Source organism: Thalassophryne amazonica, chromosome 4, assembly GCF_902500255.1.
Source record: "Thalassophryne amazonica chromosome 4, fThaAma1.1, whole genome shotgun sequence".
In the NCBI taxonomy this organism is placed as follows: Eukaryota; Metazoa; Chordata; class Actinopteri; order Batrachoidiformes; family Batrachoididae; genus Thalassophryne; species Thalassophryne amazonica.
The window spans coordinates 1,364,961-1,391,790 of NC_047106.1; the positions used below are offsets into that span (position 1 = coordinate 1,364,961).

The window sequence follows — 26,830 nt, forward strand, 5'->3', positions numbered from 1 at the left end:
GAGAATAACTCAGACAGAACAATCGGAGAGAAAGAGTCTAACCAAATACCGGCATCACTGAAAGCAGCCAAAGATAACGATACGTCTTTGGGATGGTTATGAGTAATTTTTTCTCTAATAGTTAAAATTTTGTTAGCAAAGAAAGTCATGAAGTCATTACTAGTTAAAGTTAATGGAATACTCAGCTCAATAGAGCTCTGACTCTTTGTCAGCCTGGCTACAGTGCTGAAAAGAAACCTGGGGTTGTTCTTATTTTCTTCAATTAGTGATGAGTAGAAAGATGTCCTAGCTTTACGGAGGGCTTTTTTATAGAGCAACAGACTCTTTTTCCAGGCTAAGTGAAGATCTTCTAAATTAGTGAGACACTATTTCCTCTCCAACTTACGGGTTATCTGCTTTAAGCTACGAGTTTGTGAGTTATACCACAGAGTCAGACACTTCTGATTTAAAGCTCTCTTTTTCAGAGGAGCTACAGCATCCAAAGTTGTCTTCAATGAGGATGTAAAACTATTGACGAGATACTCTATCTCCCTTACAGAGTTTAGGTAGCTACTCTGCACTGTGTTGGTATATGGCATTAGAGAACATAAAGAAGGAATCATATCCTTAAACCTAGTTACAGCGCTTTCTGAAAGACTTCTAGTGTAATGAAACTTATTCCCCACTGCTGGGTAGTCCATCAGAGTAAATGTAAATGTTATTAAGAAATGATCAGACAGAAGGGAGTTTTCAGGGAATACTGTTAAGTCTTCTATTTCCATACCATAAGTCAGAACAAGATCTAAGATATGATTAAAGTGGTGGGTGGACTCATTTACTTTTTGAGCAAAGCCAATAGAGTCTAATAATAGATTAAATGCAGTGTTGAGGCTGTCATTCTCAGCATCTGTGTGGATGTTAAAATCGCCCACTATAATTATCTTATCTGAGCTAAGCACTAAGTCAGACAAAAGGTCTGAAAATTCACAGAGAAACTCACAGTAACGACCAGGTGGACGATAGATAATAACAAATAAAACTGTTTTTTGGGACTTCCAATTTGGATGGACAAGACTAAGAGACAAGCTTTCAAATGAATTAAAGCTCTGTCTGGGTTTTGGATTAATTAATAAGCTGGAATGGAAGATTGCTGCTAATCCTCCACCCCGGCCCGTGCTACGAGCATTCTGACAGTTAGTGTGACTCGGGGGTGTTGACTCATTTAAACTAACATATTCATCCTGCTGTAACCAGGTTTCTGTTAGGCAGAATAAATCAATATGTTGATCAATTATTATATCATTTACCAACAGGGACTTAGAAGAGAGAGACCTAATGTTTAATAGACCACATTTAACTGTTTTAGTCTGTGGTGCAGTTGAAGGTGCTATATTATTTTTATTTTTGAATTTTTATGCTTAAATAGATTTTGCTGGTTATTGGTAGTCTGGGAGCAGGCACCGTCTCTACGGGGATGGGGTAATGAGGGGATGGCAGGGGGAGAGAAGCTGCAGAGAGGTGTGTAAGACTACAACTCTGCTTCCTGGTCCCAACCCTGGATAGTCACGGTTTGGAGGATTTAAGAAAATTGGCCAGATTTCTAGAAATGAGAGCTGCTCCATCCAAAGTGGGATGGATGCCGTCTCTCCTAACAAGACCAGGTTTTCCCCAGAAGCTTTGCCAATTATCTATGAAGCCCACCTCATTTTTTGGACACCACTCAGACAGCCAGCAATTCAAGGAGAACATGCGGCTAAACATGTCACTCCCGGTCCGATTGGGGAGGGGCCCAGAGAAAACTACAGAGTCCGACATTGTTTTTGCAAAGTTACACACCGATTTAATGTTAATTTTAGTGACCTCCGATTGGCGTAACCGGGTGTCATTACTGCCGACGTGAATTACAATCTTACCAAATTTACGCTTAGCCTTAGCCAGCAGTTTCAAATTTCCTTCAATGTCGCCTGCTCTGGCCCCCGGAAGACAATTGACTATGGTTGCTGGTGTCGCTAACTTCACATTTCTCAAAACAGAGTCGCCAATAACCAGAGTTTGATCCTCGGCGGGTGTGTCGTCGAGTGGGAAAAAAACGGTTAGAGATGTGAACGGGTTGGCGGTGTACACGGGGCTTCTGTTTAGGGCTACGCTTCCTCCTCACAGTCACCCAGTCGGCCTGCTTTCCCGGCTGCTCGGGATCTGCCAGGGGGGATCTAACGGCGGCTAAGCTACCTTGGTCCGCACCGACTACAGGGGCCTTGCTAGCTGTAGAATTTTCCACGGTGCGGAGCCGAGTCTCCAATTCGCCCAGCCTGGCCTCCAAAGCTACGAATAAGCTACACTTATTACAAGTACCATTACTGCTAAAGGAGGCCGAGGAATAACTAAACACTTCACACCCAGAGCAGAAAAGTGCGGGAGAGACAGGAGAAGCCGCCATGCTAAATCGGCTAAGAGCTAGTAGCTACGCTAAGCTAGCGGATTCCTAAAAACACGCAAAGTGAATAATGTGTAAATAATTTAGAGGTGATTCAGCAGAAGGAGTGCTTTAGTTAAGGCACGTAAAGATTACACTGGGAAACAAATCGTAATCTAGATAACTAGATCAATCTAACTGCGCAGATTAAACAGCTAACAGATACAGAAAAACACCGCTGTGCTCCGGAACAGGAAGTGATACAATACCGCAGTGAGAGCCAACCACCAGTAGAGGCAAGCAAGGCATCTGTAACCTGACTTTGCAGGTGATAGAATTCCCTATCACTAAGGTCCGGCATTTTGGCCTGGAGACAGGAGTGGAAGTCACTCGTGGGCTCAGAGAATTCACATCAGGCAAATCCAAGGGGGAGAACCGATTCACAGTTCACAGTGGCAAGTGTGATCGGGGTACCACAACCGGACACCAAGCCCTACGGGGCTTCCTCCGCCTAGCCGCAGTCCGAAAGCCATCCTCCACAACCGGCGTTTCTAGGCTGATGCTAATGGGCACGCTAGCCGGCCCAACACTAACCTCGTCTGGAGTGTCCGTAAAGTCTAACTCCACTGAGCTAAGAAGCTGTTCTAACTTACGGACATGGCTCTCTAAGAGAGCCACCCTATCTTCCAACATCACGCAGGATTTACGGAGGGTGTAAAGTAGTGTACTTTGTGCATTAAGAAATTCAAGAGTATAGCAAAGCAAGCATGAGCTAACCAATAATGAATAAGCTAACCACTTCTAAGGCTCACACAGGATTCACACAGAAGTAAATAAATGAATTAAAATTCACCTCAGTTATACTGAAAATTAGCAGAAGTATTAGACTTGTAGGAACAGTAAAAAAAAAAAAAAAAACACCTCCTACAAGTAAACTACTCCTAAGATTAACACGAGTAAAAGTACTAAGCTAGAATTCACAACAATTACACTAAAAAACTAACAATTACACTAAAAAACTAAGAAGCATTAAAGAAAATGGGGGAGGGGGGTTGAAATAGCTAACTCAAGCTAACTGCTAGCAAAAATGCTAGTCACTCCTAAGATTTACACAGGTGTAAAATAATGACCTAAAATTCACAGCAGTTACACTGAAAAACTAACAAAAGTATTAAACAGGTAAAAAGAAACAGCTATAAAAGTAACAGCGGCGGGGGTCGACCTAGCTAGCGAAAGCTAACTGCTAGTGAATGCTAATTGTTAGCGATTCACTGTATTCTGTAGTTAAATAAGATTCAGAATAAATACACTTAACCAGAAGAGTGCTAAACAGAAATAAAAGAAATGTATACAACCGTGTAAAGTTTGGAAGAGTGTCATAACAGCAAACAATCCACTGGAAGCCTCTGGTACGGTGGCTGAGAAGTGTCAAAAGCCTTGTGTGTCGGACCGTTCCAAAGACACAGACAACACGTGTCAACTCCTGCAACTGGTCCGTGATCAGAAACCAGTGCAGATTTCTTTTCTTAAAGCAAAATGGTGACACATTTGGGAAAAACTCATCGATCACTGTGCCTGGATGATGGATGTTTGACAAATTACTATGAGCTTTTTGGGTCAGTATAGACAGACATGCATACTGTAGGACATCATGTATTTTGAGCACAGACAAGCACCTGAGCACCAGTTATGTGCATGCCTCACTATAGAAACCAGCTCCAACAGTAAACTAGCAGCTTATCAACTTCAGCCTTCTGTCTGTCTGCAGACCTTCTACCATGGTGAGCCAGTGAAAGCCAACGTCGAGATCACCAACTCTTCCAGCAGGGACATCAAAGACATCAATCTGTCAGGTGATACAGAACATGCGTGTGTGTCTGTGTGCACCTTGGGTTCTAAATGGTTGAGGAAAGCTTTTCGCTTTTGGTAGATGAGTTGTTAGAGGACCTGATCATTTTTATCAAACCGGTCCTGGTGCATCCTCTTTTGGTGTCTGGGTTTTCTTGACAGGCTGTTGCTGTGGTTGCCTTGAGCTCCTCCTCCTGTTTAGGAGCCAGACAGAGCGTTTTGTGGAGAGTTCTTTCATCAGGTGCTGTTGAAACTCTGCTTTTGTTTCTAGGTCTTCCGGCTTGGTGATATTGAATCTGTTGACAGTTTTGCAGTGTCCAGGCCTTCTCGGGGTGGATGTTCACCTGGATCCTGAAGCACATTGATTGATGATCCGTCCAGCAGTCGTCTCCATCTGTCATTGCATTGGTTAACAGGACATCTTTCTGGTCGCGCTTTCAGACAGTGATGTCGTCGAGCAGGTGCCAATGCTTTGAGCAAGGGTATTATTACCAGGAGACTTTGAACTTTTCCTTTTGCCTGAAGATGGTGTTGGTGATGACAAGATTATGCTTGGCACACTGTGTGAGAACCAGGATTCCAATAGCATTGCACTTCCTTGCTATGTTTCTGTTATGTGTCGGACGCAGGACGGAGAACCGACCAGCGTTTGAAGGACCCAGTATAAAATAAGCAGATATAATAAGGATAACTGACTTTAATAACATAACAGTGATGTGATAATACAAACAAATAAGTGCGCGGTCTGGCGTGGTGGAATGCCGGTGTGCTCCCAGCAGCACTAACGGTCCGGAGCCAGAAATAGTTCGGACCCAAGGACCCCGCCGACACCCCCCAGGTGGCCGCGACAAACCGAGTCTGTGAAAGAAGAAACCATCATGTGAGTCCACACTCCACACACAGAGAGACCGCTCAAAGGTGTACATAAACAGCAAACACTTCCTGGCTTAATCACTAATCAGCTTCCCTCTCTGCAGGCATGGAACACCCAGTTCACATTACTCAACTGCAGTGGAAGCTGATTAAACGACTAACATAACAGCTCAATATAATAAGGTGTGAGGGACACCACATTTACTGACTGTACAAATGTTAGTCACAAAACCTAACGTACCTCAGGAAGTGTGCTGACGAGCGTGAGACCTCACCCCCTCCTCTTTCACAGACCATAGCATCAAACCTGGACGTTCTCTGCATCCATAATAATGAGATGGCTCTCAAGACGACAATCTCACCCGTCTGGTCACAAGGTCGAGTCTCTGGCATATACACACTGTGTACTCCAGACTTAAATGCCACCATGCTCCAATCCGTGTAGATGCACCACTGCTGTGAGTCCTGACGAGCTGCACATGATCAGCCTCAGGTGATCAGGGTGAGGTCCTGATAACCCAGCCACACAGCCACTCAGTCCTAAACGCGTACCACCTGGAAGGAAAAACAAAAGACAGCACAGAAGACAGAAACAAAAGGCAGCCAGGCCCCCCCAGCCATACAACAGCACCCCACCCTCACGGGAAGCCTCCCGGCGACCACACAAACCTGGCCCAGGAGAAACACCCCCCTCCAGGGACCATGGCTGGAAACCGTATCTGCATTCATCTTCCAACAGAATCTTCATCTAACAGAACGGTTGATGTCTTCTCCTCTGGCTGCATCTTTGCCTTTGTTTCTGTCAGTCAATTAGCACAGGTGTGGCCAGGAGTTCTTGAACCTGTGCGGTCAGCCTTTGTCCAACCATGTTTACAGTCTGATTAGTCATAAAACAAAAAAGACAAACACAAACAACCAAACCCCCCCCCCCCCCCCCCCAGAGGACCGTCCCATCAAACCCCGGGAAGAGGAGAAAAGAAAAACAACCCAAACTTAAGCTTGCAAATAAAAACGCTAACACCCCCCCCCCCCCCCCGACGACATGTAGGGACCAACACCCCCCAGAGGACATCCCGCCAGCTCCAGGAGTAATAACCACAGCCGAGGTCCCTCTGGGATCCAAAGTCACCCACGGGGACTCCCAGCGCCTCCCAGAGGACCGTTCCATCAACCCCAGGAGACGCCTCCCCTCATGACCAACAGACCCAGCCCCGGCCGTCTATGGCTAGATGGACCCACAGCCCTTCCCCCCCCCAGAGGACACCACAGTCACACCCTGAGGGCGGAAACTGGGGGGAAAAACAAAAGGAAAAAAAAACAAAACAAACAAAACAACCCCAACCCCACCCCCTCGACGCAGTGGAAACTGGAAGCACGTCCAGCGTCACCAACCATGACTATACCCCAGAAGTCAACCGGGAGGAGTGGAACAGCGGTTATGGCAGACGGCACAAAACGGCGCCACCCCTCCGACTTCCAAACCAGCCACCAGCTGCGGGTATATCCCACTGCCCCAAACCTCAGCCACGCTGATGGCAGATGGCTCAAAGGCGCGCTGAAGCCGGAGGTGGAACAGGGAATCAACAAAACAAAAAAAAACAACACCCCGAACCCCCCCCCCCCCTCCCAGGTGCAGAGGTTACCTGGGAAACGCCCAGCATAACCAAACTGCACCACTCCAGCAACGCCGACACGTATGGCTCACACAGCTGGAGCCAGAGGAGAAGAGAGGGCATAACAAAAAACAAAAAAAGAAAAAACAACCCAATTATCTCCCCATCACCCCCCAGGGGACCGTCCCATCAAACCCTGGGAGGTGAAACCAAAAGAAATAAAAAGAAAGACTAACAGACTAACATAAAGTTAACTGGGTCCTGTTATGCTCCAGACAGAACTGCAGGGTCACGACCCCAGAGCACTAATAGTGAAGAAAATCCCACACAAAAACCAACTCAAAAAACACCCACAAAAAATGAACCAACACAAAACTAATCAGTGACTCATACCGTTAAGCTCAAACAAATGGAACACACCTGTTCCATCTTAAGAGCATTAACGGTACTGTGACTCAGTCACCAACAGAGGGAGCCAGAGTGCTGAAAATGAAAAACCCCCTTTGGTAACAGAGAAACCAACTCACGCTGCTTTTCTGTGCGCAGCTGTGTGCAAACACACAACCAAAATGTGATTCAACTAAATTACGCCGGAGCTGACACAACAGACGCAGTAGTTATCTTCAACCGGGGAAACGGGGCTACAACTGTAACACAGGAAGCTCAGCGACCCGTGCCACAGAGCTCCGCCGTGCGCGTTCACCCATTACAGACACACTCTTGCAGCTCCCGTTTAAACCTCTTATCCGGTCGGAGCGTGACGCGAAGCCGTCGCCAGTCACACTCCACCACGACCCACGGATAAGGCACAACACAGGAACACGGCTGCAATAGAGCTCAAATCAGTATTCGTGTAATGGGTTCTCAGACACGCACCATCCGGGCGGAGAGCACCCGCAACTGATCCGGATAACTTCTGAACGTCTGCTGCCGCCTTCCCGGCGCGTTACCGTCTCTGCAACCGCTGGGTCCGTGATGTATGGCCAGAGACTACTGTTATGTGTCGGACGCAGGACGGGGAACCGACCAGCGTTTGAAGGACCCAGTATAAAATAAGCAGAGCACGGTACAAAGGATAACTGACTTTAATAACATAACAGTGATGTGATAATACAAACAAATAAGTGCGCGGTCTGGCGTGGTGGAATGCCGGTGTGCTCCCAGCAGCACTAATGGTCCGGAGCCAGAAACAGTTCGGACCCAAGGACCCCGCCGACACCCCCCAGGTGGCCGCGACAAACCGAGTCTGTGAAAGAAGAAACCATCATGTGAGTCCACACTCCACACACAGAGAGACCGCTCAAAGGTGTACATAAACAGCAAACACTTCCTGGCTTAATCACTAATCAGCTTCCCTCTCTGCAGGCATGGAACACCCAGTTCACATTACTCAACTGCAGTGGAAGCTGATTAAACGACTAACATAACAGCTCAATATAATAAGGTGTGAGGGACACCACATTTACTGACTGTATAAATGTTAGTCACAAAACCTAACGTACCTCAGGAAGTGTGCTGACGAGCGTGAGACCTCACCCCCTCCTCTTTCACAGACCATAGCATCAAACCTGGACGTTCTCTGCATCCATAATAATGAGATGGCTCTCAAGACGACGATCTCACCCGTCTGGTCACAAGGTCGAGTCTCTGGCAAATACACACTGTGTACTCCAGACTTAAATGCCACCATGCTCCAATCCGTGTAGATGCACCACTGCTGTGAGTCCTGGCGAGCTGCACATGATCAGCCTCAGGTGATCAGGGTGAGGTCCTGATAACTCAGCCACACAGCCACTCAGTCCTAAACGCGTACCACCTGGAAGGAAAAACAAAAGACAGCACAGAAGACAGAAACAAAAGGCAGCCAGGCCCCCCCAGCCATACAACAGTTTCTCCTGATAGTTCTGTACCAGAGCTGGTGGCCCTTTCTGAGCTGGGCATTGAAGTCATGCATGACGATGATCTTGTCAGATGCTGGGATTGCAGATAGAATGGTGTCCAGCTTGATATAGAAGGTTTCCTTCTCATGGTTGGTGTCATGTGTTGGTGCATAAACACTGATGACTGTGGCATAACATTCACTCCCAAGGAGTTAAGATTACGTAGACAATGTTTAGGGCACCTTTCCTAGCCCCCTCCCTGTTCAGAGTGAGCAGAGTGGATTCTAAATAAGGCTGCTGCCGAAAAACCCTCCGAATTCTTCCAAGGGTCTGATGATGGAATCACACATCTGCTGCTTCCAGTCCAGATCAGAGCTAAGCGCTTCCACCTTCATATCTTACCCCTGGCACTCTTTACTGATCACTGAGAGAGTTGTGGGTGCAGCACAGTATAGAGAATTGAAATCCAGGGACAATCTAGAGACGCACGTATGACAGGAGCTATTGGTGAAGTTTTTACGTTTAGTAAGACTTTTGAACTGCTAATTACACACAGCTGGTGCTATAGTGGATAAATCACCAAACTTTCATTTCGGGAGCAAGTCGGAGCAGAACTAGCTTATTGTTGCCCGCGGCCACCAGGCCTGCGGCATTGTCGGAGGCCCCCACCAGGCACGCGGCATCATTGGAGGCTACCTAAAGATCTGTGGCTACATCGGTAGCCGCTAAAAGGCCCTCGGCTGCTTCGGAGGCTGTGAAAAGGCCTGTGACTACATCAGAGGCTGCCACCAGGCTCGCAGCATCGTCAGAGACCACCACCAGGCCCGTGGCATTGTTGGAGGCTGCCTAAAGAACTGCTAATTACACACAGCTGGTGCAATAGTGGATAAATCACCAAACTTTCATTTCGGGAGCAAGTCAGAGCAGAACTAGCTTCTCGTTGCCTGCGGCCACATTGGAGACCACCTAATGGGCTCGCGGCTACGTGAGGCTGCTACCAGGCCCGCTGCATTGTCGGAGGCTGCCTCAAGATCTTTGGAGGCCGTGAAAAGGCTCGTGGCTACATCAGAGGCTGCCACCAGGCTCGCAGCATCGTCAGAGACCACCACCAGGCCCGTGGCATTGTTGGAGGCTGCCTAAAGAACTGCTAATTACACACAGCTGGTGCAATAGTGGATAAATCACCAAACTTTCATTTCGGGAGCAAGTCAGAGCAGAACTAGCTTATCGTTGCCTGCGGCCACATTGGAGACCGCCTAATGGGCTCGCGGCTACGTGAGGCTGCTACCAGGCCCGCGGCATTGTCGGAGGCTGCCTCAAGATCTTTGGAGGCCGTGAAAAGGCTCGTGGCTACATCAGAGGCCGCCACCAGGCACATGGCATTGTCGGAGGCTGCCACCAGGCCCGTAGCATCGTCATAGGCTGGCTAAAGAACTGCTAATTACACACAGCTGGTGCTATAGTGGATAAATCACCAAACTTTCATTTCGGGAGCAAGTCGGAGCAGAACTAGCTTATTGTTGCCTGCAGCTACATCGGAGACCGCTTAATGGGCTTGTGGCATCATTGGAGGCCACCACCAGGCCCTTGGCATTGTCAGAGGCCACCACCAGGCCCGCGGCATCGTTGGAGGCTGTGAAAAGGCCTGTGGCTATGTCAGAGACCGCAACCATGCCTGGAGCATCATCGGACACAGCCACCAGGCCCGCGACATTGTTGGAAGCTGCTACTAGCCCCCAGCAACTGGCTAGCGGACGAAGCGAGCCACCAACAAAATGCCACCCAAGCAGATAAACACAGAGGAGGATTATGTATCTTTGACTCAGGTCATTGAATTGCTGCATCAACAGAAGGGCATGTTTACTGCTCTGTTACAGTAGCAGCAATTTTTTAAAGAATTTGTTAAAGTTATCATGGACTCAACCAACACCAGAGTTGATGCTTTAACTAAAGAAATTCAAGATCTGAAAGCCAGCATCCAATACACTCAGAAGGATGTAGATGACCTTAAAATCAATCAAGCCAAACAGTCTGAACATCTCAAGATCACTGAAAATGAAATGGTTAAAATGTGTGAGCGTCAACAGGTCATTCTCGACAAGCAGGATTACCTAGAAGGTCAATCGAGGTGAAATAACACTGTCATCGAAGGCATCCTTGAATCACCTGGTGAATCCTGGATTGATTCAGAGGAAAAAGTAAGAGACATTTTAAGCAGAAACTTAGGGAGCAGTTACAGAGGGAGATGGAGGTGGAGCGTGCACATCACACAGGTAAAACAGGAGTCTCTGGAGACAGACCACAACCTTCTTCTTCTTTGTCTTTCGGCTGTTCCTGTTAGGGGTCGCCACAGCAGATCAATCGTTTCCATCTCACCCTGTCCTCTGTATCTTCCTCTGTCTCACCAACCACCTGCATGTCCTCCCTCAGCACATCCATGAACCTCTTCTTTGGTCTCGCTCTTCTCCTCCTGCCTGGTGGCTTCATCCTCAGCATCCTTCTCCCTATATACCCTGGGTCCCTCCTCTGCACATGTCCAAACCATCTCAATCTCGCATTTTTGTCTCCAAACCGTCTCACGGGAGCTGTCCCTCTGATATGTTCATTCCTAATCTTGTCCATTCTTGTCACTCCCAAAGAGAATCTCAACATCTTCAGCTCCGCCTCCTGTCTTTTTGTTAGTGCCACCGTCTCTAAACTGTACAACATAGCTGGTCTCACTACTGTCTTGTAAACTTTCCCCTTCACTCTTGCTGATATCCTTCGGTCACAAATCTCTCCTGCCACCTTTCTCCACCCACTCCACCTCTCTTCTTCACCTCTCTACCACACTCTCCATTACTTTGAACAGTTGACCCCAATAATTTAAACTCATCTACTTTCACCACTTCTACTCCTTGTAACTGCACTATTCCACTGGACTCCCTCCCATTCACACATATGTACTCAGTCTTGCTTCTACTGACTTTCATTCCCCTTCTCTCCAAAGCATATCTCCACCTCTCCAGACTAGACTCAACTTGCTCTCTACTGTCACTAAATCAAAATCAAATCAATTTTATTCATATAGCGCCAAACCACAACAAACAGTTGCCCCAAGGCGCTTTATATTGTAAGGCAAAAGCCATACAATAATTACAGAAAAACCCCAACTGTCAAAACGACCCCCTGTGAGCAAGCACTTGGCGACAGTGGGAAGGAAAAACTCCCTTTTAACAGGAAGAAACCTCCAGCAGAACCAGGCTCAGGGAGGGGCAGTCTTCTGCTGGGACTGGTCGGGGCTGAGGGGAGAGAATCAGGAAAAAGACATGCTGTGGAGGGGAGCAGAGATCAATCACCAATGATTAAAAGCAGAGTGGTGCATACAAAGCAAAAAGAGAAAGGAACACTCAGTGCATCATGGGAACCCCCCAGCAGTCTAAGTCTATAGCAGCATAACTAAGGGATGGTTCAAAAAAGCAGTCCTACATATTTGTTTAATATGCGCATTGAAGGACATATCCTGATAAAAAATGACTCCAAGATTTCTCACAGTATTACTAGAGGTCAGGGTAATGCCATCCAGAGTAAGGATCTGGTTAGACACCATGTTTCTAAGATTTTTGGGGCCAAGTACAATAACTTCAGTTTTATCTGAATTTAAAAGCAGGAAATTAGAGGTCATCCATGTCTTTATGTCTGAAAGACATTCCTGCAGGTTAACTAATTGGTGTGTGTCCTCTGGCTTCATGGATAGATAAAGCTGGGTATCATCTGCGTAACAATGAAAATTTAAGCAATGCTTTCTAATAATACTGCCTAAGGGAAGCATGTATAAAGTGAATAAAATTGGTCCTAGCACAGAACCTTGTGGAACTCCATAATTAACCTTAGTCTGTGAAGAAAACTCCCCATTTACATAAACAAATTGTAATCTATTAGATAAATATGATTCAAACCACTGCAGCGCAGTGCCTTTAATACCTATGGCATGCTCTAATCTCTGTAATAAAATTTTATGGTCAACATTATCAAAAGCAGCACTGAGGTCTAACAGAACAAGCACAGAGATGAGTCCACTGTCTGAGGCCATAAGAAGATCATTTGTAACCTTCACTAATGCTGTTTCTGTACTATGATGAATTCTAAAACCTGACTGAAACTCTTCAAATAGACCATTCCTCTGCAGATGATCAGTTAGCTGTTTTACAACTACCCTTTCAAGAATTTTTGAGAGAAAAGGAAGGTTGGAGATTGGCCTATAATTAGCTAAGATTGCTGGGTCAAGTGATGGCTTTTTAAGTAATGGTTTAATTACTGCCACCTTAAAAGCCTGTGGTACATAGCCAACTAATAAAGATAGATTGATCATATTTAAGATCGAAGCATTAATTAACGCTAGGGCTTCCTTGAGCAGCCTGGTAGGAATGGGGTCTAATAGACATGTTGATGGTTTGGAGGAAGTCACTAATGAAAATAACTCAGACAGAACAATCAGAGAGAAAGAGTCTAACCAAATACCAGCATTACTGAAGGCAGCCGAACATAAAGATATGTCTTTGGGATGGTTCTGAATAATTTTTCCTCTAGTAGTTAAAATTTTATTTGCAAAGAAAGTCATGAAGTCATTACTAGTTAAAGTTAAAGGAATACTCGGCTCAATAGAGCTCTGATTCTTTGTCAGCCTGGCTACAGTGTTGAAAAGAAACCTGGGGTTGTTCTTATTTTCTTCAATTAGTGATGAATAGTAAGATGTCCTAGCTTTACGGAGGGCTTTTTTTATAGAGCAACAGACTCTTTTTCCAGGCTAAATAAAGATCTTCTAAATTAGTGAGATGCTATTTCCTCTCCAGCTTACTGGTTATCTGCTTTAAGCGGCGAGTTTGTGGGTTATACCACGGAGTCAAGCATTTCTGATTTAAGAGGATTTAAGCATTTCTCTTTTTCAGAGGAGCTACAGCATCCAAAGTTGTGCTCAATGAGGATGTAAAGCTATTGACGAGATAATCCATCTCACTCACAGAGTTTAGGTAGCTACTCTGCACTGTGTTGGTATATGGCATTGAAGAACATAACAAAGAAGGAATCATATCCTTGAACCTAGTTACAGCGCTTTCAGAAAGACTTCTACTGTAATGAAACGTATTCCCCACTGCTGGGTAGTCCATTAAAGTAAATGTAAATGTTATTAAGAAATTATCAGACAACAGGGGGTTTTCAGGGAATACTGTTAAGTCTTCAATTTCTGTGCCATATGTCAGAACAAGATCTAAAGTGCGGTTAAAATGGTGGGTGGGCTCATTTACATTTTGAGCGAAGCCAACTGAATGTAATAATAGATTAAATGCAGTGTTGAGGCTGTCATTCTCAGCATCTATGTGGATGTACACTACAGATCACAATGTCATCTGCAAACATCATAGTCCATGGGGACTCCTGTCTGATCTCATCCATCAACCTGTCCATCACCACTGCAAACAAGAAAGAACTCAGAGCTGATCCTTGGTGTAATCCCACCTCCACCTTGAATGAGTCTGTCATTCCAACTGCGCATCTCACCGCTGTCACACTATTCTTGTACATTGCTGCTCACAGATCTTCACCTGTTTTCTAAGCCTAGCTTCTACTACTCTTTCCCATAAATTCATGCTGTGGCTGATCAACTTTATGCCTCTGTAGTTACTGCAGCTCTGCACATCACCCTTGTTCTTAAAAATAGGAACCAGCACACTTCGTCTCCACTCCTCAGGCATCCTCTCACTTTCCAAGATTTTATTAAACAATCTGGTTAGAAACTCTACTGCCATCTCTCCTAGACATTTCCATGCCTCCACTGGAATGTCATCTGGACCAACTGCCTTTCCACTCTTCATCCTCTTCATAGCAGCCCTCACTTCTTCCTTGCTAATCTCTTTTACTTCCTGATTTACTCTCACCACATCATCCAGCCTTTTCTCTCGCTCATTTTCTTTATTCATCAGCTCTTCAAAATATTCCCTCCACCTTCTCAGCACACACTCCTCACTTGTCAGCACATTACCATGTGCATTTTTTTACCACCCTAACCTGCTGCACATCCTTTCCAGCTCTGTCCCTTTGTCTGGCCAATCGGTACAAGTCCTTTTCTCTTTCCTTACTATTCAACTTCTTGTACAGCTCACAATATGCCTTTTCCTTCACTTTTGTCACTTCTCTTTTCGCCTTACGCTGCATCTCCTTGTACTCCTGTCTACTTTCTTCATCTCTCCGACTATCCCAAAGTTTTTCACCAACCTCTTTCTCCTTATGCTTTCCTGGACCTCTTCATTCCACCACCAAGTCTCCTTGTCTTCCTTCCACTGTCCAGATGTCATACCCAGTACTGTCCTAGTTGTCTCCCTCACCACATCTGCAGTACTTTTCCAGTTGTCCAAAATTGCTTCCCCTCCAACCAGTGCTTCTCTCACCTGCTCGCTAAATTTCACACGTCTTCCTCCTTCAGCTTCCATCATCTGATCCTTTGTTGAACTTCTTCTTCTTTACCTCTAAAGTCATCCTACAAACAACCATCCTATGCTGTCTAGTGACACTCTCTCCTGCTACCACCTTACAGTCTGTGATTTCTTTTAGCTTGCATCTCCTATAAAGAATGTAGTCCACCTGTGTGCACCTTCCTCCACTCTTATATGTTACCCTGTGCTCCTCCCTTTTCTTAAAGTAGGTATTCACCACAGCCATTTCCATCCTTTTTGGAAAATCAACTACCATCTGTCCTTCCCCATTCCTATCCTTGATACCATATCTACCCATTACTTCCTCATCACCTCTGTTCCCTTCACCAACATGCCCATTGAAGTCTGCTCCTATCACCACTCTTTCATGCTTGGGCACACTCTCCACCACCTCATCTAACACACTCCAGAAATCTTCTTTCTCCTTCATCTCACAACCTACCTGTGGGGCATATGCACTGATGATATTCATCATCACCCCTTCAATTTCCAAATTCACACTCATCACCCTATCAGACACTCGCTTAACCTCCAACACACTTTTAACATACTCTTCCTTTAAAATGACCCCAACACCATTTCTCTTCCTGTCCTCACCATGGTACAACAACTTGTACCCACCGCCGATGCTCCTGCTCTTACTTCCCTTCCACTTGGTCTCTTGCACACACAATATGTCTACCTTTCTCCTCTCCATCATATCAGACAGCTCTCTCCCTTTACCAGTCATACTACCAACATTCAATGTCCCCACTCTCATTTCCACCCTTCTCATTTTCTTCTTCTCCCGCTGTTTGTGGAAACGTTTTCCTCCTCTTCTTTGTCATCTTCGCCCAGCAGTAGCCCAATTTCCACCGGTGGTGGACGTTGTTAACCCGGGCCGTAACCGATCTGGTATGGAAATTCGATACTTAGTCTGCATAGTTGGATTGGCTTGTTTTACGCCGGATGCCCTTCCTGACACAACCCTCCTCATTTATCTGGGCTTGGGACCAGCACTCAGAATGTACTGGCTACACACCCCATGTGGCTGAGTTCTCTGTAGTCATAAAAATATGTTATTAAAAAGAGTACTGATACATGGTGAAAATTGCATGAAATTGCTGTTTTTTTTAGTTGAAAATTTCGGACAGTGCCACCTATTTTGCCCTGTTATACATTTTGTATTTATATCTATATATCTATATATATTTGAGGTATTCCATTACAATTTGTCAAAGAAAATCATTGCAAAATGACAAACAAGCAAAGTTGAAAATCACAACAAAATTTAGACATTGGAGTCAAAAGTGGAACTTCTAATACTTGTCTACTCCAAATTATTCATGGTAAAATTTTGATATTTCACAAAAAACATTGTGAACATAATATGTTAATACACAAAATAATCAATTTTTATCTATTGGTAAATACAGCGTGCTCATGTCACAAAGTCGACAGCCAGCCATATCAGAAAATACTGCCCTGTGTAAAAAAAATAAATAATAATCTCTAGAGATTTTCATCCTAGCTCAGTGAAAAACATATCTTTCTATTGCCAAATATATGTCAATTAATGAGATGGTATTTAGATTTCTGCATCTCCTGTATTTTTTGATTTTTTTTTTTTTTTTACAAAGACCTTCACCGTGGTGCTGTAGAGGTATTTTTGAAAACATGGTGTATGTCATGAGAGTTTAGATCTATTTCTGAAACAGATATATCTATCACCAGGAATGATGTTCCTGCTCACTACAGAAAAAGCACACTGCTCAGGTCAGCCAATGATACTGTCATTGTGCAGTGGTATGGAAATGGAACCTTCAGCAGGATTAGGTCTTCAAATGTTGATCTCCTAGCTGAGAACAGAGTTGATGCAAGCAGGGCTTCTCTCAATGACAGTACATTGCACCTCGACCATATGGCACTGTCTGAGCTGAGGCAGGACTAAAATCAATTCAATCAATCAATTTTTTTTATATATAGCGCCAAATCACAACAAACAGTTGCCCCAAGGCGCCTTATATTGTAAGGCAAGGCCATACAATAATGATGTAAAACCCCAACGGTCAAAACGACCCCCTGTGAGCAAGCACTTGGCTACAGTGGGAAGGAAAAACTCCCTTTTAACAGGAAGAAACCTCCAGCAGAACCAGGCTCAGGGAGGGGCAGTCTTCCGCTGGGACTGGTTGGGGCTGAGGGAGAGAACCAGGAAAAAGACATGCTGTGGAGGGGAGCAGAGATCGATCACTAATGATTAAATGCAGAGTGGTGCATACAGAGCAAAAAGAGAAAGAAACAGTGCATCATGGGAACCCCCCAGCAGTCTACGTCTATAGCAGCATAACTAAGGGATGGTTCAGGGTCACCTGATCCAGCCCTAACTATAAGCTTTAGCAAAAAGGAAAGTTTTAAGCCTAATCTTAAAAGTAGAGAGGGTGTCTGTCTCCCTGATCTGAATTGGGAGCTGGTTCCACAGGAGAGGAGCCTGAAAGCTGAAGGCTCTGCCTCCCATTCTACTCTTACAAACCCTAGGAACTACAAGTAAGCCTGCAGTCTGAGAGCGAAGCGCTCTATTGGGGTGATATGGTACTACGAGGTCCCTAAGATAAGATGGGACCTGATTATTCAAAACCTTATAAGTAAGAAGAAGAATTTTAAATTCTATTCTAGAATTAACAGGAAGCCAATGAAGAGAGGCCAATATGGGTGAGATATGCTCTCTCCTTCTAGTCCCCGTCAGTACTCTAGCTGCAGCATTTTGAATTAACTGAAGGCTTTTTAGGGAACTTTTAGGACAACCTGATAATAATGAATTACAATAGTCCAGCCTAGAGGAAATAAATGCATGAATTAGTTTTTCAGCATCACTCTGAGACAAGACCTTTCTGATTTTAGAGATATTGCGTAAATGCAAAAAAGCAGTCCTACATATTTGTTTAATATGCGCTTTGAATGACATATCCTGATCAAAAATGACTCCAAGATTTCTCACAGTATTACTAGAGGTCAGGGTAATGCCATCCAGAGTAAGGATCTGGTTAGACACCATGTTTCTAAGATTTGTGGGGCCAAGTACAATAACTTCAGTTTTATCTGAGTTTAAAAGCAGGAAATTAGAGGTCATCCATGTCTTTATGTCTGTAAGACAATCCTGCAGTTTAGCTAATTGGTGTGTGTCCTCTGGCTTCATGGATAGATAAAGCTGGGTATCATCTGCGTAACAATGAAAATTTAAGCAATGCCGTCTAATAATACTGCCTAAGGGAAACATGTATAAAGTGAATAAAATTGGTCCTAGCACAGAACCTTGTGGAACTCCATAATTAACTTTAGTCTGTGAAGAAGATTCCCCATTTACATGAACAAATTGTAATCTATTAGACAAATATGATTCAAACCACCGCAGCGCAGTGCCTTTAATACCTATGGCATGCTCTAATCTCTGTAATAAAATTTTATGGTCAACAGTATCAAAAGCAGCACTGAGGTCTAACAGAACAAGCACAGAGATGAGTCCACTGTCCGAGGCCATAAGAAGATCATTTGTAACCTTCACTAATGCTGTTTCTGTACTATGATGAATTCTAAAACCTGACTGAAACTCTTCAAATAGACCATTCCTCTGCAGATGATCAGTTAGCTGTTTTACAACTACCCTTTCAAGAATTTTTGAGAGAAAAGGAAGGTTGGAGATTGGCCTATAATTAGCTAAGATAGCTGGGTCAAGTGATGGCTTTTTAAGTAATGGTTTAATTACTGCCACCTTAAAAGCCTGTGGTACATAGCCAACTAATAAAGATAGATTGATCATATTTAAGATCGAAGCATTAAATAATGGTAGGGCCATTATTTAATGTTAATAATGTTAAGAACATTGTAGAATTTCAAGAAAATAAGTTCATATGTTTTGATGAGCTTAGTTTAAGCAACCTATGGTGAGACCGCTGTCTCATAGGTCTGTAAAACTTAGTTACTGCCAAGATTAGATATAGCTTCGGTTAAGTTCATATAACTTTTTTTGGGGGGGGGGATAAAGATTTTGTATTAATTCTTTCAATTATATATTGATAAGTATTTTGTTCAGCTAGAAACAGCATTTTGTGTTATAAGAAAGTTTATTTTTTGGCTTCTATGTGAGTAAAATGTAACTCAGTACCTGAACCATGTCATACTTAAAGTCCAAAGGAATAAACTGCACACAAAACTTGGCAAGAAATTACTAGAAAAACCCACAACAAAAACCAGCAAAATGCATACCACCTCTCATGAGCAAAGACAAACAAACAATGGGCCTCCAAGAAAGAACAAACTGGTGAGGTTTAAATAAACTGGCTAAATGAGTAGCACCTGGGAAGAACTGCAGCTGGAGTCATCAGAACATCCCTGTGATAACCTAAACTAAACTGAAGGGGGCAGCAGAACCAAGGCATCTCTAAAAGACAAAACATCACCTAAGACCAAGACAGACCCACTTAAATCATATGAGGTGAATGCAAACAAAATCAAAAACACTCCTCACAGAAAAATCATAAAACACTGAGAAGAAACATAATGCATATTATAATAAGAGACAGTAAACCCAAGACTGGAAATTAAGCTGAAATGCTGACTACAAAAAATTCCACTCAGAAAATAAAAAGCAACCATGGATGAAAACCCATCACAAAACATGTAAGTAAATCAAAACACATAACTCAAAACCTGGACTGCAAAACTGACAAAGAAGTATGAATAATCAAATGACAACATAAAACCGAGACATTCCGAGGGGGTGTGTCCCGTATGGAAAACAAGGACATAAGCAGACTTTAGATTAACGCGACCCAGCGGCGGGGTGGAGGACGTGACAGACAAAAGAACAGGCGCACAGCACGACATCCAAACATATCCACGTACATGTATAAACTCCAGATAAAGACAAGACTACACTAGACAACAGGTGACTACATAACAGACAGTGTAAGAAACAGACACGCCTACTGCAGACAAGAGGGACACGCCCCCACAAAATGGAACTGAGGCACACACATAAGATGCTGACAGAACTAATATGATGCTGACATCAAACGAGGAGGATGATCAGAGGTAATTGTGCACGCCCCACCCCACCCACCTTCAGACACATGAAAAGTGATTTGAACAGACATGCAGAGAAAGACACACTGGGAGAGGAAACAGATCAGCCATAAACCAAAAGCTTGGACCTGCAACAGGAAAGCACATGGTCAGAGGACAGACAAGACACCAAATTAATAAAACCCCATAATCAGATCATGACATAACAATTAAAGCACTACTATTGTATACCTGGATTATTGCCCAGCAGTTTGGTCAAATGTTACTGGAGAAATGATGAATAAATTACAGATTATTCAAAATAGGGCTGTTTCTATAGCACTTTTAAAAGTGCAGTTATAGGACAAATATCATCACACTGCATAAAAATTTAAACTGGCTGTTAGTCAAAGACAGACTTTTATATTATCTGATCATTTTTACTAGAAAGTTTATTGTTACCTTATATTTTGTTTTGGAATTTTTATTTTAGTTCAGAAAATCATAGATACAGAACCAGACATGCTGTGGTGGGAAACTTTACGCTACCTTTAGCTATAACCTTTAGCTTGGAGTCATTTTTGATCAGGATATGTCATTCAAAGCGCATATTAAACAAATATGTAGGACTGCTTTTTTTGCATTTACGCAATATCTCTAAAATCAGAAAGGTCTTGTCTCAGAGTGATGCTGAAAAACTAATTCATGCATTTATTTCCTCTAGGCTGGACTATTGTAATTCATTATTATCAGGTTGTCCTAAAAGTTCCCTAAAAAGCCTTCAGTTAATTCAAAATGCTGCAGCTAGAGTACTGACGGGGACTAGAAGGAGAGAGCATATCTCACCCATATTGGCCTCTCTTCATTGGCTTCCTGTTAATTCTAGAATAGAATTTAAAATTCTTCTTCTTACTTATAAGGTTTTGAATAATCAGGTCCCATCTTATCTTAGGGACCTCATAGTACCATATCACCCCAATAGAGCGCTTCGCTCTCAGACTGCAGGCTTACTTGTAGTTCCTAGGGTTTGTAAGAGTAGAATGGGAGGCAGAGCCTTCAGCTTTCAGGCTCCTCTCCTGTGGAACCAGCTCCCAATTCAGATCAGGGAGACAGACACCCTCTCTACTTTTAAGATTAGGCTTAAAACTTTCCTTTTTGCTAAAGCTTATAGTTAGGGCTGGATCAGGTGACCCTGAACCATCCCTTAGTTATGCTGCTATAGACGTAAACTGCTGGGGGGTTCCCATGATGCACTGTTTCTTTCTCTTTTTGCTCTGTATGCACCACTCTGCATTTAATCATTAGTGATCGATCTCTGCTCCCCTCCACAGCATGTCTTTTTCCTGGTTCTCTCCCTCAGCCCCAACCAGTCCCAGCAGAAGACTGCCCCTCCCTGAGCCTGGTTCTGCTGGAGGTTTCTTCCTGTTAAAAGGGAGTTTTTCCTTCCCACTGTAGCCAAGTGCTTGCTCACAGGGGGTCGTTTTGACCGTTGGGGTTTTACATAATTATTGTATGGCCTTGCCTTACAATATAAAGCGCCTTGGGGCAACTGTTTGTTGTGATTTGGCGCTATATAAACAAATTGATTGATTGATTGATAACCAATGTCATGAAGAACACTGTCATATTTAGGGGTATGAAGGAATGGAATTTATTACCTGATCACATTAAACTTACTTCAAATGAATGCTTTTTTAAAAAAAAAACTTTTAAAACTGCATTTAATGACATAATGAGCAATTTGGGTTAAATCTTTAAACATATATAGACAAGTTGTTTTATGTATATCGACTGACCATGTGTGATAATTTTGATTGGATTTTTTTTAATACATATATTTTTGAATGCATTTTTGATTTATGTGTATTGTGTTTGTGGACTTGTGTGGACCCCAGGAAGTGTAGCTGGATGTATTTGGATGACAATCCAAATAAACAACAACAAAAAAAAAAGCCTGTGCATGGGTTTATTTCTTGCAGGAATGTCATTGCACACTGGCAAACACACATCGTTGACAGATCCTCAGCCTGGTCTGATGGCTGGGAGATCTTAGATGATTGGGGTCTGAAGACCTGCTGCACCCTTCATCCACCTTCACAGCTCTTGGTGACAAGCCATCACCTCCTTCACCTGATCTGCTGTTGAGGACTTCTTGGTTCACCAGATCCCCATTAGCTGTCTCGTGTTCAGGGTTCATGGGTACCGCAGTGGCCATCCACACTTTTCAGGTTTCAAATCCCACAAAACCTCGGAGAGGTCGCCGCTCTGCGAGATCTCAGTAACATTGAGAACTGCATTGAGACGCTCTGATCACTCTGCACTTTAATCGCTGCACACGAACAACACCATTAACATCACAACATAAAACTATTTTTATACTGTGCCTAAAACTCTTGTGAATATATTCTCTGGGTTTATAGACGTTGTTATTGTGTTTGTTGTATGTAAAAATGTGAGAATCAGAGTCTGTCTCTCCGTTATTTTCAGTGGGAGCTGCTGTGAGCTACAGTCGCTTCCTGATCATGTCGTTCTGGGGGAAAGTGAAGTTTGCTCTTTAACGTCTTGATTATTGTTCTTTACAACACTGTTTGTCCTCTTTGTTCCAGACTAATATATATAATATGTCTGAAATTTGGTTTGCGTTTATTAAATTCCACGCAGATTAAACGTAACAGACACAGATTGTTATAATTGTTTTAGCAAGTTTTCAGGGTATCATGCAGCAGTTTCTTATTAACGTGACAAAAAGCATAAAAAATTACATTTTTGTAGTATAGTATTAATTTACAACTGTCATCATGTAGATTCTCTATATGTTGTTTGACTGCAGTGACTCTCTGGTGCGCAAGGGATTATGGGATACGTGAAAACCCTGGCTGGAGCACACCAGGTCCCCTACCCAATCTGTTGCAAAGGTGCCACATTGTGGACGTGGGGATGGACTTTGACACCTCCTCTGCCTGATGCACCACTGAATGAAGACAATGAGGGTTAAGCAAAAGAACAAAACAGCTTAAAACAGGAGAAAGGCAGATTTCTACAGAGTTAAAGTGTATATGGACTGAATGAATGAATGGATGTGTGTGGAAAATTAGAAATACATGTGTAGGGAGCAACACATGTAATGAGAACAATGCCACCCAGCCCCCAAACCACAGTTACAGTCCCTTAGCCTGCAGGGAGCCCAAAACCTCAGCAAGAGCCACATGATACAGAGTAACACCCCTGACTGTGGGAGGGGAGACGTGGCACAACCAAATCAGTGCGGTTTCAGGAGCCACTGGATGACCAAAGGCTCTGCAGATCAGCCGCCCCACGAGAGGTTGCACCCAACTGTCATACAAGCAGGACTGAAGCTGAACTACGAGCATGAACTGTAGGACCCTAAGCCAGTCCTAATGTCACACAGGATCCAGGAGCCAAAAGAGAGGCTAGACCTTACCCTCATGATGTGCCATGGGGTGACTTATGTTGTGAATTGGCGACATATAAATCAGTTGAGTTGAATTGCTGTCCACGGTGAGACGAGACGAGATTTTACTGTTTATCAGACCTGCCTGAAGGAGATCAGCTCCAATATCACAGATAATGTTCAACCCACTTTTGGGCAGCAACAGTCGAAGGTGTCATCTGTATCCGTGTCATTGACCAGTTCCATTGATTAGAACCATTGGATTCCTTGTGCCACAAACACTTAGTGTTTGGAATCATAAGTGCAGGTGAACATGCAGTTTTTGAGAAATCAGTGCTTAAAGGTTCCCATTTCAAGATGTCTACTGTAATAACTTTGAGGAAAATGGTCATCATGATGGTTCAGCCCCTCTTTCTAACTGTGCCCTCTCAAATCTGGACCCAAATACGACCAACCTGCTGATTGGCTGAGTGGCCCTGCACAGACTTGGAGAAGATTATTTTGGTTGTGGAAAAAAGCAAAATTCACCATTAAATACCACATAAAGGACAACAAGTGGAAAACTTTCATTTACAACTAAAGAAGCAATAACTGCTGCGTTACTGGGTCAGCCTGCAGCGCCCCCTTGTGGTCACAGATGAAAGGAGGATGTGTCCAAAGTGTGTGTGGTGTGTGTGTGTGGGTGGGGGGGTGTTAGGGTTAGTGCTGCTCCACTTGTGGAATAGTCTGGCAGCGTGGAGGCTGAACAGTTGGTACTCTTGTTTCCGGTTCAGGACCACGTGTGTCCGTGCTTTACAAAGGTCATCCAGCTTTTCCCAAATCAGCATGCGGATCCACCTCTGATCTCCTGTGGCAGCCGCAAGAGGGAAAAGCCAGAAGCTGAAGGAACAAACTTTTGACTGGTGGAATAGTACTTTAATTTCTATTAACAGATTTGATTGAACTTATTTGTTGCTTTGCAGTAGTTTTTCTTTGATTCTGCTAAACATGTTGTCAGGTGTTTTTCTTTGTTGTTTTTTGTTTTTCAGTTGAACAGGTGACCAATGTCGTTCTTTACTCCAACGACAAATACGTCAAATCAGTGGCCAAAGAAGAGACTTTGTGAGTTCAACACTTCTGTCTGTTGCTTTTAGCATGTAGCTCAGGTTGAGGAGCACCTGGTTCCTGGTGGCATCACTGCACCACACCATGGTACCATCTTAGGTTTTAGCTGGCAACCAGACAGACAGGCAGACAGGCAGGTAGGCAGACTGACAGACAGACAGGGATGCAGGCAGACAGGTATACAGACAGGCAGACAGGCAGGTAGGCAGACTGACAGACAGACAGGGATGCAGGCAGACAGGTATACAGACAGGCAGACAGGCAGGTAGGCAGACTGACAGACAGACAGGGATGCAGGCAGACAGGCAGGCAAACAGGTATACAGGCAAACAGACAGGCAGACAGGTATACAGACAGGCAGACAGACAGACAGGCAGACTGACAGGCAGGCAGGCAGACAGGTATACAGGCAAACAGACAGGCAGACTGACAGGCAGGCAGGCAGACAGGTATACAGGCAAACAGACAGGCAGACTGACAGACAGATAGGCAGGTAGGCAGACAGACAGACAGACAGACAGGGATACAGGCAAACAGGCAGGCAGACTGACAGACAGGCAGGCAGACAGACAGGCAGACTGACAGACAGGCAGGCAAACAGACAGGCAGACTGACAGGCAGACAGGTATACAGGTAGACAGGCAGGCAAACAGACAGGCAGACTGACAGACAGACAGGCAGGCAAACAGGCAGACAGGCAGGTATACAGGCAAACAGACAGGCAGACAGACAGGCAGACAGGCACGCAGACAGGCAGACTGACAGACAGGCAGGCAAACAGACAGGCAGACTGACAGGCAGACAGGTATACAGGTAGACAGGCAGGCAAACAGACAGGCAGACTGACAGACAGACAGGCAGACAGGCAGGCAAACAGGTATACAGGCAGACAGGCAGGTATACAGGCAAACAGACAGGCAGGCAGACAGGCAAACAGACAGGCAGACTGACAGACAGACAGGCAGACAGACAGGCAGACTGACAGACAGGCAGACAGGTATACAGGCAGACAGGCAGGTATACAGGCAAACAGACAGACAGGCAGACAGGCAAACAGACAGGCAGACTGACAGGCAGACAGGTATACAGGTAGACAGGCAGGCAAACAGACAGGCAGACTGACAGGCAGACAGGTATACAGGTAGACAGGCAGGCAAACAGACAGGCAGACTGACAGACAGACAGGCAGACAGGCAGGCAAACAGACAGGCAGACTGACAGGCAGACAGGGATACAGGCAGGCAGACAGACAGGCAGACTGACAGACAGACAGGCAGGTAGGCAGACAGACAGACAGGGATACAGGCAAACAGACAGGCAGACTGACAGACAGGCAGGCAGACAGGTATACAGGCAGACAGACAGGCAGAGAGGTATACAGGCAAACAGACAGGCAGACAGACAGGCAGACTGACAGACAGGCAGGCAGACAGGTATACAGGCAGACAGGCAGGCAAACAGACAGGCAGACTGACAGACAGACAGGCAGACAGGGATACAGGCAAACAGGCAGGCAAACAGACAGGCAGACAGGTATACAGGCAGACAGGCAGGCAAACAGACAGGCAGACTGACAGACAGACAGGCAGACAGGGATACAGGCAAACAGGCAGGCAAACAGACAGGCAGACTGACAGACAGACAGGTATACAGGCAAACAGACAGGCAGACTGACAGACAGGCAGACTGACAGACAGGCAGGCAAACAGGTATACAGGCAAACAGACAGGCAGACAGACAGGCAGGCAGACAGACAGGCAGACTGACAGACAGGCAGGCAGACAGGTATACAGGCAAACAGACAGGCAGACAGACAGGCAGACTGACAGACAGGCAGGCAGACAGGTATACATGCAAACAGACAGGCAGACTGACAGACAGGCAGGCAGGTAGGCAGACAGACAGACAGACAGGGATACAGGCAAACAGACAGGCAGACTGACAGACAGGCAGGCAGACAGGTATACAGGCAGACAGGCAGGTATACAGGCAAACAGACAGGCAGACAGACAGGCAGACTGACAGACAGGCAGACTGACAGACAGACAGGCAGACAGGTATACAGGTAGACAGGCAGGCAAACAGACAGGCAGACTGACAGACAGACAGGGATACAGGCAGGCAAACAGACAGGCAGACTGACAGACAGACAGGCAGGTAGGCAGACAGACAGGGATACAGGCAAACAGACAGGCAGACTG

General features: G+C 44.8%; 1 protein-coding gene across 5 annotated transcripts in view; it reads left to right on the plus strand.

Annotated features, from left to right (window-relative positions):
* LOC117509343 (S-arrestin-like) overlaps positions 1–26,830 on the plus strand; it is an 86,952-nt gene that overhangs the window by 37,873 nt on the left and 22,249 nt on the right. For all 5 annotated transcript variants that reach the window (XM_034169007.1, XM_034169009.1, XM_034169010.1 and 2 more), the window contains exons 9-10: positions 4,161–4,245; positions 24,554–24,626. In XM_034169007.1, the coding sequence (XP_034024898.1) occupies positions 4,161–4,245; positions 24,554–24,626 (158 nt within the window). The remainder of the gene's footprint in view (positions 1–4,160; positions 4,246–24,553; positions 24,627–26,830) is intronic.